General features: G+C 41.5%; 1 protein-coding gene across 4 annotated transcripts in view; it reads right to left on the bottom strand.

Moving 5' to 3' along the window:
* Window positions 1-17,593, bottom strand: part of dock10 (dedicator of cytokinesis 10) — a 64,317-nt gene that overhangs the window by 36,153 nt on the left and 10,571 nt on the right. For 2 of the 4 annotated variants that reach the window (XM_087174327.1, XM_087174330.1), the window contains exon 1: window positions 7,555-7,962. The exons of 1 other annotated variant lie outside the window; for it this stretch is intronic. In XM_087174327.1, the coding sequence (XP_087030453.1) occupies window positions 7,555-7,713 (159 nt within the window). In that variant the 5' untranslated portion in view covers window positions 7,714-7,962. Of the gene's footprint in view, window positions 1-1,757; window positions 1,914-7,554; window positions 7,963-17,593 lie in introns of those variants that run through there. One more of the 4 variants, XM_087174329.1, reaches the window with a different exon arrangement.

Here is a 17,593-nt window from a genome sequence, read left to right as displayed (position 1 = left end):
ACACCTTACACATAATCTCACCATTCTGGAAAACAAAAAATAGTCATGATCATGACATTTCGTCTGTTTTGCCATGACATCATTAGGACCTAAAAGAATCATAGAGGAAGTAACACTACAGCTGAAATTAGGCCTTGACACATCCAACAAAACAATACATGTAGAGTTACAGTTTTAAATCAAATGAAATATATTAATTTAATCACAAACATAACAGATACAGATTGAATTTCATTCCAGTAAATGTAAACTTCACATGTACAGCAACCAGACCAACATGTACTGACAATTCTATGCCCTCAAATATGGAAACACCACATACAAGACTAGCCGCTTAACAGCCGCTTCTATATGTGAAAGTCTGTTTGCACACACTCCCCCGAGCCCCCCCATCCCACCAAACTGTAAACTGTAGAATGACGATGGTGCTCTGTAAGTCAAAACAATCCATTACACTCTGGATTTCTCTTTCCTCAAAGAGATTTATACTATGTTGAAGGATTATGTAACTGGTCAAAGAGTCACACAAAAAAAACAACATCTTAAACATGTGTTTTACAGATAGAGGACAATGGTAAATTACTCCTGTCATTCAGAGGATAGAAACAAAGCAGCAACAGCAGCAGCAAAGTGAGAACCTGAGCAGGCTGTGGTCAGAAAGGCAGAGGAAGTAAAGATCTCTGGCTGGGTTCACATGCGTGCAGTGCAGCCCCAAGCTTTTACCCACCACAGATGCCTTAACAGTCAGAATAGGCCTCTTGGAACAAAACCAAGAGAGCAACACAGGGAAGGTGAGAATGTAACTCAACAGAAGGTGATCCATGCCTTACAACAACCCTCTGCCTCAGAAGTGCTCTTACCACTCATACTGTATACTGTGAAAATGTTCTCTAATACAGCATTAAAAGGGAGTATGCTGATGCAACCTGTCAGCATGCTTTATACTCCATCCAGACCTACAGTATTTACATAATGTTGAGTTTCATTTTCCAGATTTATGTTTTTTGTGTCTGTTCTCACAAACTTGTTTAGTAGTTTTACTAACTGGCTTTTTCAAAAAATATATATTTATAGATTTATATCACTGTAAATTGGATATGTTTGAGTTTTGGACTGTGTTTTTGCATTATTTACTATCTTCTGTCATCTTGTAGACAATCAGTTCATCAATGAATGAAAAATAGTAATCAACAGATTAACCAATAGTTAGTTAAACATAAGTTGTAGTCCTGATTTGAAATGAGCTTCTCTGGAAAACAATCATGAGCAGTAAAACGAAAGAGAAAAGTAACAGGTAATAGGCTTTCATGTGTTCAATGTGACTCTACTCTCACCCATGTGACATCAGAGTAAACGTTTCGGGGGAAAGTCTGGCTTTCTCGTCACGAGTAGTGTCATTAGCTCTGTTGCGTGTGCATCATTAATGCACACGTCATTTAAACTGATAAACTTCAAAGTGTTCGCTTGTGTGTGGCCCTTCCCTTCACAAACAAATCTTCAAAAAAGGGGAGAAAATGAAGCATACAATAACCATCACAAAACACTGATTACTGTCTAATGCCGACAGATCAGACTGTGGTGTATCATCCTTAAAGGTGTGTGAATGACACTTATCACTATGATTGACAGCATATAAACATATGTTAGTCACTGCTACACTACAGCCATGTGATAGTCAACAAAAACGAGTTGAGAGTATAATGTCACTTGACATTGTAACAACTAGCAGAAACAAAAAGAAACATACAAATACATACAATACTCAACCGGTTGAAATCCGATCGCACTCGTTTGCTCTTAATTTTCCTCCTGAAGGTGATTTTACTCCTGAAGCTCATTGCCGGTAGAATTAAGTGCACGCTTGACACTATAACAAAACGCACATCGAAGACATGTGCGCTATCAGAAGCAGAACTAACACTGAGTGAGGTTATGAGCCTGTGTCAGAACACGTGGATGTAGAGGAAGTTGATGTTTGATGTCCAACACACATACCACACACACACACACACACATATACACACACACACACTGAGACAGAGAGAAAATCCCCGGCAAAATAAGAAACCAATCAACCAGTTTCTCCAGTTTCTACGCATCACTTTTAATCCAGTAGCTTTCACTTTAGGGCTATTCAGCAAGACAATGTATGGAAACAGTTTACAGAAAATGATTTTATTTTAGACTCCACATTACTCATCGTACAAACAGAAAGGACAACCCCTCTCTACAGTTATACACTATCATTTACTCACACACACTGAAAGTCAGAGAATCAGTATTTTATCTCCTTCTGTCCAAATTTAACAGTAGCACACCTTCAGCCCACACATGCACGAAAACAAACACGAGCATATGAACGAGCATGCAAAACATCAACTTCTTGTTCTAAAGCTAGTCTTCCTCGCATGAGATAAAAAAAAAAAAAAAACATTCAAAATAAAAACATACAAATGGTATTCGCTGATGCATGATCTCACTGAAACAAATAAACATTGCAGAACATAAATACAAAGTAACATCTATATCTATGTTTTGCATGTACATTCACTTCCCCAGTTTAAACCTCATAGCAGAACAAAGATCTGCACAAGAGGAAACAACTTTTGATGATACAACAAACTTGTACAGCTGTTATTTTAGTACATTACATAAGGTGCCACCATTAGGCCTTTTGGGAGCACTGATGGATTAAGTGATACAGAGGAATCAATACTAAACTATTCTACTTTAAAGTATCAGTTCACCTGTACTCCAAAGGGAAAAAATACATATTGTATTACTTAACTCTAGTCGTTAAGACATACAGAACATGCTGTCAACAGTTTACTTACAGGAACTACTTCTTTGGAAGAACGACGTTATAATAACAGGACTAGGTCAAAACCTAGTATATGGTTGGACCGTGTCATAGGCTACTTTCATTCTTCCAAGTGTCAGTCAGTTTCAGCCACTCTGCTACTCACATATACCGTATCTTAATACAGCCAAATTTCCAATAAAGCTGTTCTCATTTACATGTTTTTCTGTTTCTGTTGTCAGACAACGAAACAAGTATGAAATAGTGACTGAAACACAACCCATTAAGACTGCATGTTAACCAGCAGTCACTTCCAAGCTGCTGCTCTGCTAAAATCCTGATTTTGTAACCACGACATCGTCTGACAAAATCACCATAAGCACAAGTTAAGGACAACAGCTGTGTTGTGACTTCAGTTATATTTACTCGTGAAATGATCACTCAGATGGAAAGTTAGAAGCTCATTCACGTCAGCTGCCATGTGGTCAGCACAGGGAGATGTCCCTGCGGAGGGTGAGCCCGACCAAGCGCTTGCAGGTCGGTACTAGCGACTCTCACTACAGAAAGTGGCTACGGTGTGTTCAAAAAGTCGCTAGATTTGTCCCTAGGTGCTTTTTTAAAGAGTAGTCAGGGTCTGAAAACTCAGTAAATCCAGTGACAAAGGTGCTTGCCAAAACTGCTTGTTCATACCAAATCATTTTGAGAGAGCAATGACCAATGGGGAAACTCCAACACTCACATCAATATATGTCATTTTTCAATGCTGTCAACACCACAAATAAAATTCCATTCATTCCGTTGTATGGGGGCAGAGGCAGAGGGAGAGATATCTTAAAACCTAATCTAAAATAATCAAATCAATCGTTGCTAGATACAATAAGAGCTAGGTGAGAACATAGTGTATTTTTGTAATTTGTGTGTACTAAGCCTTTAAAGCATGTGTGACGAATTAGACATGGATGTGTAGAATTGTAGCGATGATAATCTTTTTATAATCTCACTTCTGTTTTCACTCTCCTGCGATGCGTGGCAATACGTGCTGTAGTATATAATATAGTACATAGTGTGTGGCGCTTGAGTCAGTTAATGGGACTTGGTTTTCGTGAAGTCAAATTTGTGGTTAAAGTGCAAAAACTGTTTGACATGTAAATTCAAAGGTCTCAAATGCAAAATGTCATGTGTTTCTCTTTGACCTATCATCTTGCTGTTTATGAGACTTTCAGCAGAGATGACACTACTATATGTCTCATGAATGTAACTGCGGCGTTTCTGAGAGAGTGAAACAACATGGCCAAGTCTACGAGGACAAGACACCTCTAACTAAAGCATTAATCATAATCTACTGTATGTTTACCTGATTTAATAACTGTTAATAGGTCTTTGATGTTTTGCATCTGAAACAGTGAATCATAATCATGCTGTTAGCACTGCACTGCTTCAAGTCTATTTAACGTCTGCTGCAACAAGCAGAAGCTCAACGTCCCCTCTCCTTCTTTCACTCTGTTCCTCCCTCCATCCATCCTCTGTTCTGCAACCAGCTGCCTCAGCTGGCTCCATCCCTCCATTCCTCCCTCTCTTCCCCTCCTCTATCGCTTCCTCGTCTCATCAAACATCCTCAGCAGCGCACTCCTTTATTTCTTCCTCCTTTGATTCCCTCTCTGTCTCTACCCCGCTGCCTTGTTCTCACGCTATTAAACATCCCTTTTAACATCTCTCCTTCAGTCCCCTGCTCCCTCCCTCTTAGCAGGGGTGAGGTAGAGTGGGTGTTGATGTTGGTAAACTACAGCTGTGCAGAGGGTGCGACTAGAGCACTAGACGGGTGGCTCACAGCATGGCTTTCCTCCCACATAACTGTGAACGAAGGGAATCAGACCGGGGGGGGGGGGGGGGGGGGGGGGGGGGGGTCTAAGTTGGGAAATGATTAAGATGGAGAGTCGAAAAGGACAAAGATGGAGGGAAATCACAGGGTCCACCTCTTTGCACATAATGCACACAAGCTGGTCTGTGTCACCCTCAAGCTCAGATTTAAGGGCTTAACATCCTATTAGGGGAGAGACGTGAGGAAAGTGTGATGAAATCAGAGAGAAGGGGCAGCGTGGAAGAAAAGATAGAGCAAGGAAGATTTATAGGGATTAAGAGAGACAGAGGGGGAGAGATGGGAGGACAGAGACAGCTGAGACAGCAGAGAGGAGAAGAAACCAGACAGAAGCCATCTGCTTTACATCATTAGAACAATACAGGGTCTGGGGAGAGACACAGTGGGACTAATGGGGATTCATACTTCTAAGAGAACTTGTCCCTCTGATGAAAAACAGTGTTCTCACCTTTTGTAGGGACAATTTGACATGTTGAGTCAGCGGTGAAAGTCCAGTGAGTCTTTTCTTGACTTCTTCCAAAACAAACACTACACTGTTTTTTTTTTTGTTTCTTCTGTCTTCTTAACACATCTATTTTTGTCTGTCCCTCCAGATGTGTGAAGGTCATTCTACAAAACCATAAGCAGCCATGGTTGAACAGTGAACCGACAAATACTTCCCAAATTCACAACATCTTGTCAACAACTAATTAGCCAACCAGCAACACATTATCGAATGTCACTCAAGAGCGCTCAACAGGTCAACGCCAAAGAGGAGTGACAGTGGCCAAAGAGAGAGTGGAGGATTTGCATTCTTTCACTGACCACAGTGTCAGTGACAGGGTGAGGGAGGGGTAGACAGACTGTCAAGCTTGGAGGGAGACAGCCAGAGGACTACCACTGATGTAGCATGTGTGAAACTCCTGTCAAAGTATGCTTTGTTGATTTATAGATCACTTCTGTACAGTCTGTAATTTTTCCCACAAACACCCTGAGATCCCTGGTGGAAACCATGGTCACAATGAAGCCTCTCTTTACATTTTGCCAGTCAAAATCTTTAAAGAAGTGTTTTTACAGCTTTGTTTTATTTCCTGTAAACTGAGCGATAATTCACAAACCTGTTCTTTACCTGAAGACGTTGAGCCACTTCTAAGGAAACCTTCTCTTGACTGACCACAAACTAGAGACCAATTTGCGAATATTTTTTCCAACCCAGGTTCTCATAGATACTTTCATGATAACGAATGAATCTTTCAAGAATACGCCTCCTCAAATATCAATAGATATTTACTGCTAGGAGCTGGCAAATTTCTTTCACATCTCAGAACAACGTCTCAGACAACCGCTGATCAATCCAGTTAAGATGAAAATATTCGACAGTGGGTAGAAATCAGTTTTAAAGTTTTATTCATACTTCATATGTTTAAAATAGAACCTTATCATGTTGCATCTAACCTTTGGAGTTCCCCATAACTTGCATAACCCTACATGCTGCCACTTGTTTATATTATATAGGGTTTTTGTTTTTATGCAGATGACACACAGCTGTAGTTTTCCTTTGATCCTCTTAATATCCAGCAACATGACTCCCTGTATGAGTGTCTAAACACTGACACATCTGGCCTGGACATCTGTGAATCTCACACTGGATCACTGCCTTCAAGCATGAACCTGTGCTCCAAAAAACCTGCTGCTATTATGAACCAATCTGAGGTAGAAGACTTTTCCTAACATGATTGCATTCTATAATAAAATCTTTCAACTATGAAAGTGTCTGAGAGATTTATGCTTTTTTTGTAGCTGTAGGCAGTGATGAAACTCTTACTGTGATGAGTAAATATCACATGTTTACAAAGATCGGCAAAAGCCAGAGTAGGTGCATGAGTTTCAAAAACTGCCTGGCCTGCGCATATCAGCTGAAGCTCTTACACGTACAATGCAAGAATCTGCAGGCTAACATGAATTTGCAGTGTAAACTATCATGACTTCAGTTTGCCACAGAGACCAGAAAAAAGGGGGCACCAGAAGAGACAGGAGGTTTATGGAGGGAAAGACAAGAAAGGGGAAACACAAGGGGCGACTGTAAAGATCCCACCCTGCCAAAACTCTAACATTTTTTCCACTGGGCTTACAGAAACCAGGGTCTTTCTGGGAATGAAAAAAAAAAATCTGGCCAACACTAGTGGATACAGATACCAAACAGATGGCTGACATGCAACATTGTTCTGGAAAGAAAACTCAGCAAAGAGAAACACACATGTATGTTTATATAATTCATTCATTGATTAATCCAGTCATTCATTCTTTCATGCATTCATTCAAACGACTCTCATCCCCCCATCTTAATCAAGGTCCTGCATGACTAGCTATTTTTACCATCTTCTCTGTAGGCCATATGCAGATGCAGAGAAAGCAGATTTTTCCCACAGAAACTAGATTCCCCATGTCTGACCCCCACCTCCCCATCCCCCTCTATTCTCCTCCCTCCATTTCCGTCCTTCTGCCTCTCAGCTGTGAAGGGAAACAACCAGGCCCCAATCACTGATCATACATCAACCTCAGCTGCAGAGAGAGGCCGTAAAAAAAAAACCACAAAAAAAAAAGAGAAAGTTAGACAAGGAAAGTCAAAAATGTAGAGAAAAAACAGAAAGCCAGAATTAAGTTTATACACATGGTTGAAAATGATTGCTCCACAGAAACAGGTCTTTTACATTCTGGCTTCAGACACGTCTCCATCATCGCAATTTAAAATGCACAAAAATATACACTAAAGCACATCAAGATATGATGCACACTGAGCACACAATAGTCTAGTCCACACCCACATACTGTAGTCCCCTCTACCTGCCCACACACACATCAGAGGAGGTATAGTTGGGAGTGCAGTACTGCTGGTTACCATTACAATGATGGTCAGAGGTGAGGTGGTAGTGATGTAACCCTCAAGGGTGGGCGTGGCGGCATCCAGTGACATCTGGTCATGTCGTGAACACATGTGGCCGCAGTCTGCCCCGCCCACTGAGCGTAGAAGCAGAACCACACTGGCCGAACAACCCATAATCCACTGCTGTTGACTCTCGGTCCAGCCTGATCCCCGTCCAGCAGTAAAGGCTTCACCTTGTCTATCCCTGGCAACCTGAGCTCAGATGACACAGTTCAGTCCACTTCAGTCCAGCACCTGGTCCAGCCAGCGGTGCTGTGCTCTGTTCAAGCCCAGTGGGAAAACTGAGGCTCCATCCTACCCTCCCTGTCCTACCCCACCTTCCCCTACCAGTCCTGCTTTGCAAGCTTTCTCTGTCTTTCCTGCACTGCTCTGCTCCAGTCTCCAGCTCCTAATGTTGCTGTTGCTGAGCTTACACACTGGCAGCCTTACATGTCTCTCTCTCCCTCTCTCGCTCTCTTCCTCTAACACACACACACACACACACACACACACACACACAGACTGCAGCTGTGCATGGTTCAGCCCAGCCCAGCTCACCCAACAAATCACAGTCTGCAATAGTTGTCAGCTGACCAGAACCAGCTGCTATACGCGCGCGCGCACACACACACACACACACACACACACACACACACACACACACACACACACACACACACACAAACCTACATTATTTTTTCAGATTTTCATTCTGCTGCACTCTCTTTCCCCATTTTTCTTGCAATCACACGAGTCCTTTCAAGTCAAGAGTTCTGCTGACTGTGTTTGTGCATATGCGGTTTGTGCGCTGAAGTCTGGACCCAAAGCACAGACGCACTCAGGCTGATTTGATCAAATAAATTGTTGCTTTTTAAAAGAACGGAGTATAGAGATTGCAGTATGAGTTTATGCATATTATTGCGTTAGCTACAGTAAATTCTGTTTAATATTCCAGCGTGGACTGGAGGTTGGCACAGTGTGTGTGAGGCTCTAGGGAGAGTGTTTGGGAGTGGTGAGCGAGGCTATTGAACTGAGAGTGGTTGGAAAGTGGGGAGTGGGCGGCTTTACAGATGAAGGTTGCCCGTGGACTTTTAGGACTGTAAAGCTACCATGTGAAATTCCCCTGACTCTGCTTTAGCACATAGACAGACAATAGGACAGTATGAAGTATTTCAAGTATAAAATTCCATTACATCAGTTTTGATGTCCCTGAGTGCCAGCGACAATCACTTTCACCACTCTAATTTTTCACGTCACCATAACATCTGGTCCTGCTTTATTCTTCATGATCCACTTTCTTTCACTGTGTGTGGCTGAAGTGAAAGAAAAAAAATTATGCATTCTGAGAACAAAATGGTTTTCATATGTTTCGTAGCAATTTGAAATTCTTCTCATTATAAAATTCCCCCTTTGTGTTCCTTGCCAGCTGTACTTGTTCAACCAGAAGTTGTACAAAGCATACATCTCGCACCATAGCACAAGTGTTGTCATCCAAAAGGTTAGTGAAGAGGAGTTTTGCAGCCTGGATTTTGGTTTACTGTTGTTTGCCATCTTTTTCTCTCACTCCGGCCGGAAAAGCTGAATTTGGTCGAGGGAGAGGAGGTGGAGTGAAAAAGTGACACTAGCTGACTCTGACTGGCTGAGACACTTGACAATCAATCAAACTTCTTCTTTAAGCTGTAATATCTCCACAATGGAACAATGACTCTCCACAAAGACACGCACAATAGGAAGTGAAATTAATTGTTAATACACTAACGTAATATGGAAAATAATTCAATAAGTCAATGACCACATTAAAAAAGAGAAGTTAAAATATTTTTTCATTGAGCTCCATTCAATGAGTTTTCCTGGAACTGTGTAATATGACATTACAAAAGACAGGCTGCAAAACTCCTCTTCAATAACCTTTTGACAACACTTGTGCTATGGTGCCATCAATGCCATCAAATACAATTTCTAAACAAGGGACAATGAAAAAAGCTTGCAAAGATACAACTGCATAAAACCACACAACAATTTACATTGTGCTTTACATTTATCCACATTACATTTACCCACCCATTTATACTCCCGTAGCCTCAGTGTATTATATTATTAATATTCCATTTGCTATTTTAACAAATAAATGTAAATATGTAAATGTAGCTCCGAATGCAAGTGGGAAAATGTTGCATATATAAAGCATCACTGGTCACCCACACCATTTAAGGGTCATTTAAGGGGATAGTTTACATATTCTGTCTATATATAATTTTGCTGTATGGATCAACAGTTATCAAAGGCTGTCTGCAGAACTAACATTTAGTGACACATACTTTAATGTATAGGTCCAGACATTTGCACACGCTGTGCTCCCTGCAGAGAGTAGGAGGTAACCATGGTGATGTTGTTAGGTGATGATTAAGGTCATTAGTGTCCATGTCAACGTGACAAAAAATCTCACCCACCACCCACATAAACGCTCATTATTATTATGCTTTACATAGCTAAATATAAACAACATGGCACACACAAACACACAAAGGCATGAGCACATGCGGTATTGCAGTTCCTCTCCCACACAGTGGACAAATATTAATGTGCCGCACTCAGTGGGAGATGACAGTGCATATGTCCACTGCAACGCACAAAGAGAGAGGGAGAAAGAGAAACATTAACCGCGCCCACCGCCAGCAGCCCCCTCCCCATCGCCTCCCTGCTTCCCAAACCACAGCGTCTCCACTAAAGTCTCCTCAGTGCAACATGCCTGATAGCAGCAGCTCAAACTCACAGAAACCACAGAGATGGGCTTTGTTTGTACGCCAGGCCTCCACAATGGTGCTGTCATGCAAATTTGCCCACACACAAACATGCCCTCTAGCTGCCAGCAAAGTCCCCATGTTACACAGCTAGCTTGGTGTGGAGCTCTCATTCACTCTGCCTGACTTCACACCGCTTCCAAACACACATGTTTCTGCACTTGCTGCTTTAAGTTTGCTTCCATCCAAACACTGGTTAAATTTTATACTAATCATTGCCTGTTTCTATTAACTGGTGCTATGCAAACATCAGAGGCCGACAAGATAACATCGTTTTAAAAAACTGATTTTAATTGATGCTAACATAGCACTTATTGGACTCTTTCTTTTTCTTTAAATTCCTTATTACTGGGGCTCTCTGGTGGAGCAGAGGTAGGTTACAGCGGGTGGCAGTAAAACATCAGTGCTCTGTGAATGAAGAGGAAGCACGAGCAGGACATATTACTATATATTCAAAATAATCAGTTTACTGTATCTTGTCTTTATAAATATGCCAACATCTACACCTCAGCCAAGTGCAAAACTTTTTAGCATATTAACATATTACATGGAAAGATATGGTATTTATATTTAATATTGAGAGCAGTCTGTTGGTTTTAAACATATTATGTCATCATAGCAGGATGAGGCCTGATCACTGATGATATTAAGGAGCCATCAATTAAATCTAAATTATTTGCACGTTTCCCATAAGAAAACACTGCAGATTTGATGCACATCCAGCGTAAAGGGTAAATCAAGGAAAGCTACCAAAGCTACAATCTTCTCTGCATTTTGTTTGTCTTGTATTTTGTTTGTTTTTTTGTTTTTTTTCTCGTTTTGTCATTGTTTCACTTCACCTCCTTCTTAAATGGAAGGAGAGGGAGTGATGAATTTAAAGTAAAACACCCGCGGCAACTTTCAGCGAATGAGGTGGGGGAGTGCTGAATAAGTGATGAGGACCTCGCACCTCCAAAGAAAGGAATGAGGAAACTGACTCAGGCGCTGTGGTTAGTGGCACAAACATGGAGATGATACAGTGTAAAGCAGCTCACCTCCCAAGACACCATTCCTGGAGTTAAGAGCTGGTTAAGAGAATAAATAAATCACAAAATTAAATGGGAGAACAAAACTATACAAGGATAATGTCACATCCCTGGACAAAAACACAAACACCCGTACCACCATGCACACAATGAGATGCAATAATGTGCTCTTTTATTCTTTTTCTTTTCTTTTTTTTTTTAACTCTCTCACTCCCTTTTTAATCTGAATTCATTATCTTTAACACAGATATCCAATCTTCGGTAATGCTTTATTTTATGGGTCATTTATTTGCCAAATAATTTCCAAAAAAGTGACATGGAATTGTTATTTCTTAGACGCTCCCTGGAAAGTACAACGTAAAATGTTGCCATTTGTTTGAGGAAATGGTGAGAGAGCTTGATTGTTACACTTGGTAAGTACCTGCTACTTATGACTATGACTTTAGCAGAAATAATGAGGAAATGCTAAAATAGTAACATAGAAAATAAGAAGAGCGCAGTGGACAGAGACTTCCAAGAAAGAACCATGACCTTTAAATAAGAGAAAACGTTTTAAGATCCAATTGGTAACATTAATAAATGGGGTATAGATCAGTGATGGAAAGTATATCAGTGTCTGTATTTGCTAAATCCTCAGCTTAGATGGACAGAAGTACTTCAGTCCTTTTTTACTTTCTGTAAAAGTAGCAATACCACATACTTTATTTATATTAACATATAAGCAGTATGTTAATATTGCTGTATCACTGCAATATAGTTCATATTTTAGGCTGATGATTTACTTTATTTGTTTTTATCTTGTTTTTAACATCTAAAGTGTGAGACCTGAGGAGAGTTTATAGAACGTAGCAGTTACCGATTTGTACCAATTAAACATTTTCTCAGATGTACCCAATTAATTAATGGGAAACCTGCCTGCAACATACCAGGTCATTTGCTTATTATTAAAAAAAAAAAAAAACATTAGTATGTGTATGTGTATGTGTGTGTGTGTGTGTGTGTGTGTGTGTGTGGGGCATGTGCACCATCGCTATTGTTTGCACCTGCAGTATGTGTGTCCTTGCACTTTCTTACTCGTGCTTGTGTGTGACCAGGGTTAAGTTGTGTGTTAAGTCTGAACTTCTGTAAAGGATGACATCATTGGGGTGTATAGGGCAGTGTGCCGCCATCATTTGTGGAGTTAATGTTTTCCAGCTGCACAGCCTCGGTCTCTCTAATCCCTCTGTTCCCATCAGAACTGTTACTCTGCTAAACAGCACCGCAGGCCAAACAGTCGCAGCCATACACACTAGATTTGCAGGAGTTTGATTTGTGTGTCTGTGTGTTTGTGTGTACATGCATGCAGGTTATTTAGACAAAAGACAAACATAAGCCATCTTTCTGACTTCAAATGCTTCAGCCAACTAGGGCGAGTAGGAAACCACAGTCCATTAAAACTCCTGCGCTCTGCCTTGTAAGCAGTTAGCTCTGCTATAGTTAGGTTCCCTGCAGAGCTTGAGGCTGACTCATGGCAGCGGTGTTTGATGTGGCGCAGAGCTCCACTGAGTTTACTTGGGAAAACACTCTCCTGTTCCCATGGTGACCACAACAGGAAGGATGCTGTCACTCAAGGGTTCTGGGTTCTCAGCAAACTACGGTTTGGCCCCAGGCAATCGCAGAGCACCATGGGGGACACAGGGTCAACCTCTTTATGGCTGCAATGCCCCCCCCCATTCTCACACAGCACGCACCCATACAGTGTTTCTCTGTGACGTTGCTGCAGAGATGGAGAAAGTTCACTGACTGTACTGGAAAAACAGGATTCAAGGAACTGAGCAGCTACAGAACAATCCAGTCAGGAGGAGATCGCTGGAATTTGACTGCAGATGTTGTAAGGAATAGTTTTGATCTGATTTGTTGAGTTGAATGAACTTCATCAAATTACCTACTTTGTTTGTGTAACTGTTGTTCAAAAGACTAGCGATTACAGCAGAGAGGAGCTTTTGGTAAAATAAAGTGCAGAAAGTTGTGAATATTGGCTACACTTTCTAACTCTCTAGTGTTGTGAGCGATGTTGAATATTTTCTCAAACTCAGCCTGAGTTTGTGCTGCTCTTTGTAAAACCTCACTCTGCGGTTATAACACCACGGCACACTGTCTCTTGCACAAACAGGAAGACAGACAAGGTCTAAACTGAACACGTTTTTTTTACGTGATGCATTGAGGTACAATGTAATCTATCTAAGAGTTAATGAAAATCAAAACTGCCTTACTAAGAATTGGGATTATGATTTTATGTCACTATTCTTTCATAACCCATTTTAATACCCCCCCAAGTGTGACCTGTCAGAATCTGTGAGGTGCAGTCATGCATACATGGTTTTGTGGTCAGATGGAACATATTACCTGGTAATTTTGTATTTTGTGTTGATGTTTCAGGTGGTGGAATGAATTTGCAGCGGTACCCTGCTGTGCAGCAGCTGTGGCAAAATACAACCTGAAATGTATCTGTTCTTGATTATGTTGTTCCTGTCACACATTCGATTTGTTTTTGTCTCTGCTCGCGCGCTGCCTTTGCCTGCTTGTCACATGATGCATCCTGCAGCTTTTTTATTTGCTTAAGCAACCTGAGGGGGAAATTAGAAGCGCTCTGATCGCAACGGACTGCCCTCCTCATGCAAACGATACAAAAACTGTTTTCATGTGAGAGCGCGACTGCAAGTAGGAATCAATGTGATTAATTGTGCAACCTTAAAGCAACAAAATGTTGTGATCCTGAAGCGTAATATCTGACAGTTTTATCTAGCTCTGAGCTGAGCACTTTCCTGGAGGAGGCAACAGGAAGGAGCTGAGTTCAGAGCTACAGCACACTGCCAATGCCATCTAGTGCTGAGAGCTCAACACAGCAGGCTGTGTGGATGATGAGAGAGTGCTTCACTCTGTGCCAGTCTCCACACCTCTGAGTAGCAGTTGCTGCCTCTGCCATGTCTTTAATGAATGACCTCCAGGAGGCGCTCTGTGCCAGAGATACTATCTGGTCCTACTGGCAGCTGGTTTGTTTAGAAAAGGAAGCTATTAAAATGTCTTTAACTGAGAACTAAAGTCCTGAGGCAGGAGGGATGTTGGGGGAGGGAGCAAGAGAGGGGAGATGAGGTGGGGAAAATGGGAGAGGGGAAGTTGGTGAGGAGCAGCTGCATTGTTAAAAAAAAATTTCCTTTCTTTCTCGTTGGACTCACTTCCCTCTTAAAATTCATTCCCGAACCCCCCAAAAAACCTTCTGACATCAATAAACCTCACCTTTTATCCCGTCTATTCATCTTAACTACCCCCCAAAGAACTGCTGAAGTCTTTTCTTTACAGTATTTCCAATCATCCACAGGAGACACAAATACAACACACACAGCTTCGTTCATGAAAGAATTATATCTGTGGAATTTGAACAGACCACATTTATGATAACAGACAATCAGGCAGCATGTAAGGTCAAAAAAACAGACAGAGGAGCGACTTTAAAAGGTAAGGAAACAGTGGGGGAGTAATTGGACACGCACAACTTCAAAAACGTTTATAGATGAAGAGGTCAGCTGTAAACTGTAGGTGAAGGGGGAGAGGTTTTTGATTTTGTTTAATTTATTGTTTGTCCATTGAATAATTTATGGAGTCGTCTGAAATGTAAGTGGGATAATGTATATTTCAGAGATGGGTTCGTATTCAACATCAAGGCGATCTTCCAAGAAACAGTAAAAACAAAGTCCCTGCTTCTTTTCCCTAAAAATAAATGGTTTATATTATGAAAATAAATACACTTTATGACGTTAGTGGAGGTGGTCTCTGTTTCAGCTGAGGCGACCCCCATCCGAGTGTATTGTTGTTCCTTGATCTACACTGTCAAACACTCCATTCACTTTCAAGGTAACAGTGACAACAATAAAACAGCTGAATATATAACTGTCTACCACTGTCTACCTGCCGGTTTTGTTTTAACATTCACTGACTCCCACAATCATAAACGTGGACCAAAGGAGAAAAATCTGGTCTGTGAGACGAGTGTATTATGGTATTATAACAGTATCATAGCACACCAGTCTTAATTAGCGGCAAATGCAGCAGAAAGACACACAGCCACTGTCACAGAGCTGGTGCCTCATTAATTCACTCTCCCACGTGGCATCGCTCCATGTCTCCCCGCTGTTCTCTCCCCCCTCCTGTCCCGTCTCGGGCCTCAGCCGTCAAGCGTAGAGACGGCTGAGGTCACCGGCTTCTTGCTCGTGCGCGGTGCAATAAATATTTGCAATCATACCCGTCTCTCCTGCAAACTTTTTGGTTTGTGTGGTAACAGGGGTGTACTTTTAAAATGTTACTCAATGCTGTTATGTTAGTATTGACGGTTCAAATGAGAAACGCAGACAAAGTATCAGTTCATGCACCGGGGATGTTTTAAGGTAATAGCAGCGAGCGGATTTGAGAAAGAGAACACTGATTAGAAACAGGAAAAAGCCCTTCGCTGAAGAGGGAGGAGTCTTTGCCAATATTAACCTGTTAATCAAAACCTGATATTACAGGAGAGGTCGTGATTCCCCTCTCAGCACAGCAATGTCTCTGTTGTTTCTCTGTGATCCTATCTTGACCATTTACACAGCTGTTAGGCCTCTCCTGTCTCCTGTCCAGGTAAGAGAGCCTCCAACCAATAAGACAAATCACTGCCTCCCTCGCACCAGCCAAATCAAACCCTGAAAAACCCAAAACTCTGCTCTACTTCCACTGCATGTCTGAGCCACTGACACTAGGAAACCGTAACTATTCGTTAAGCAATTATCCATAATGATTTCTGTTTCCTGTTACTCTGTTAGCTTGAAAAATATGCCCTCACTCTGAACCTGCCATATTCATCCTACATCTGGCCCAAGCCAATATTTACTTTTATGCATTCATGCCAGAAATGCATACCAACACAATGGACATGGTGGTCATATGCTGCTATGGTTCTGGACATTATGAACAGTCATATCAGCTTCATTCCAGGCTGATGAGTGAAAAATAAATCATTAGACTTTATGCCAACCCCCAATCTACACCCTCACAGTGATGAAAAAGCCCACTTGAATGCCTAGTCTGCAATAAATCATTCAGTCATAGCGCCTACAGATGACACCTACACAAAGCCTACATGTAACCTCTGCATAACCTCCACACCAGCGCTAACTATCTACCAGACGCCCACTCAGCACTGCTCCTTCTCCCTGAGGTCCCAGTTTAGACTGAGGACGCAGCTGCTCTGAAGACTTTTCCTCCTGCGTTTTCATATGTATTATCCTCCCTCACCTTTCCCCCTTCCCTCCCTTCTTCCCCAGTTTCCCCCCCCCTCTCTGCCCCCTGCTTTTTTCCTCCTTTATATCTTTTGCAGATCCCATGTCAGCTCTTTGGCTGACATTTAAGGCGCACAAAATTGATGTACGCACATAGAAAGATACAGAGTCAGACACAAGCATCCAGGGAGCCAGCACAGGTGCATAGGCTGGCTTTAGATCCAAAATGAAATAAAATCCTACTGACTCCCTCCCTCTAATATCAGCATCCACAACCGTGGCACGCAGTGATGGATCTGTGTATTGTTGCTTCACCTTTACTAACTTCAGTTATTGAGCATTTTGGCTCTGGGCTATGTTTCCTGTGGGACACATGGCAGTGAGACACCTCTTTGTGTCAGTCAGCAGGAATAGCAATGAGTTAAAGTGGTATCTTTGAGTCAAATCTATCTCCACTCCTGCCTCTTGGCAGATAAAAACTATGACCATACGCTGACCCTACACCACTAAGTCCTAATAATTCAATAAGTTAGGGCTGGACCTAAATAAATACATACATAAAAAGATTTATGTTGATAACAATAAGTTTGTTTGTTTTTTGTTTTTGTTCTTTTAGTGCATGTATTTCCTTTGTCATGTTGACTCAGTTCAGTTTATTATTCCAGTATGACCAGTTTAAAAAATAGTTCAACATTTGGAGAAATATGCTTATTATGCTTTTATTATGGTTATCTCTCGCAGAGAGTTAGATGAAAAGATTGACACAGCATTAACAGGCTGATACAGCCAGCAGCCCTTTAGCTTAGCTTAGCTACACTCTCTATCCAGCACTCCACCTACCAACACCTTTGAAGCTCATAGATTAAGACAATATACTGTATATATTTCTCACCCTGAGGTTGCC

Source organism: Seriola lalandi, unplaced genomic scaffold (genome assembly GCF_002814215.2).
Source record: "Seriola lalandi dorsalis isolate HSWRI2012SDOR001 ecotype SW California unplaced genomic scaffold, Sedor1 jcf7180002054338, whole genome shotgun sequence".
NCBI classification, from domain to species: Eukaryota; Metazoa; Chordata; class Actinopteri; order Carangiformes; family Carangidae; genus Seriola; species Seriola lalandi.
Note: the sequence above shows the minus strand (reverse complement) of the source record. Positions and strands in the feature narration are given on the sequence as shown.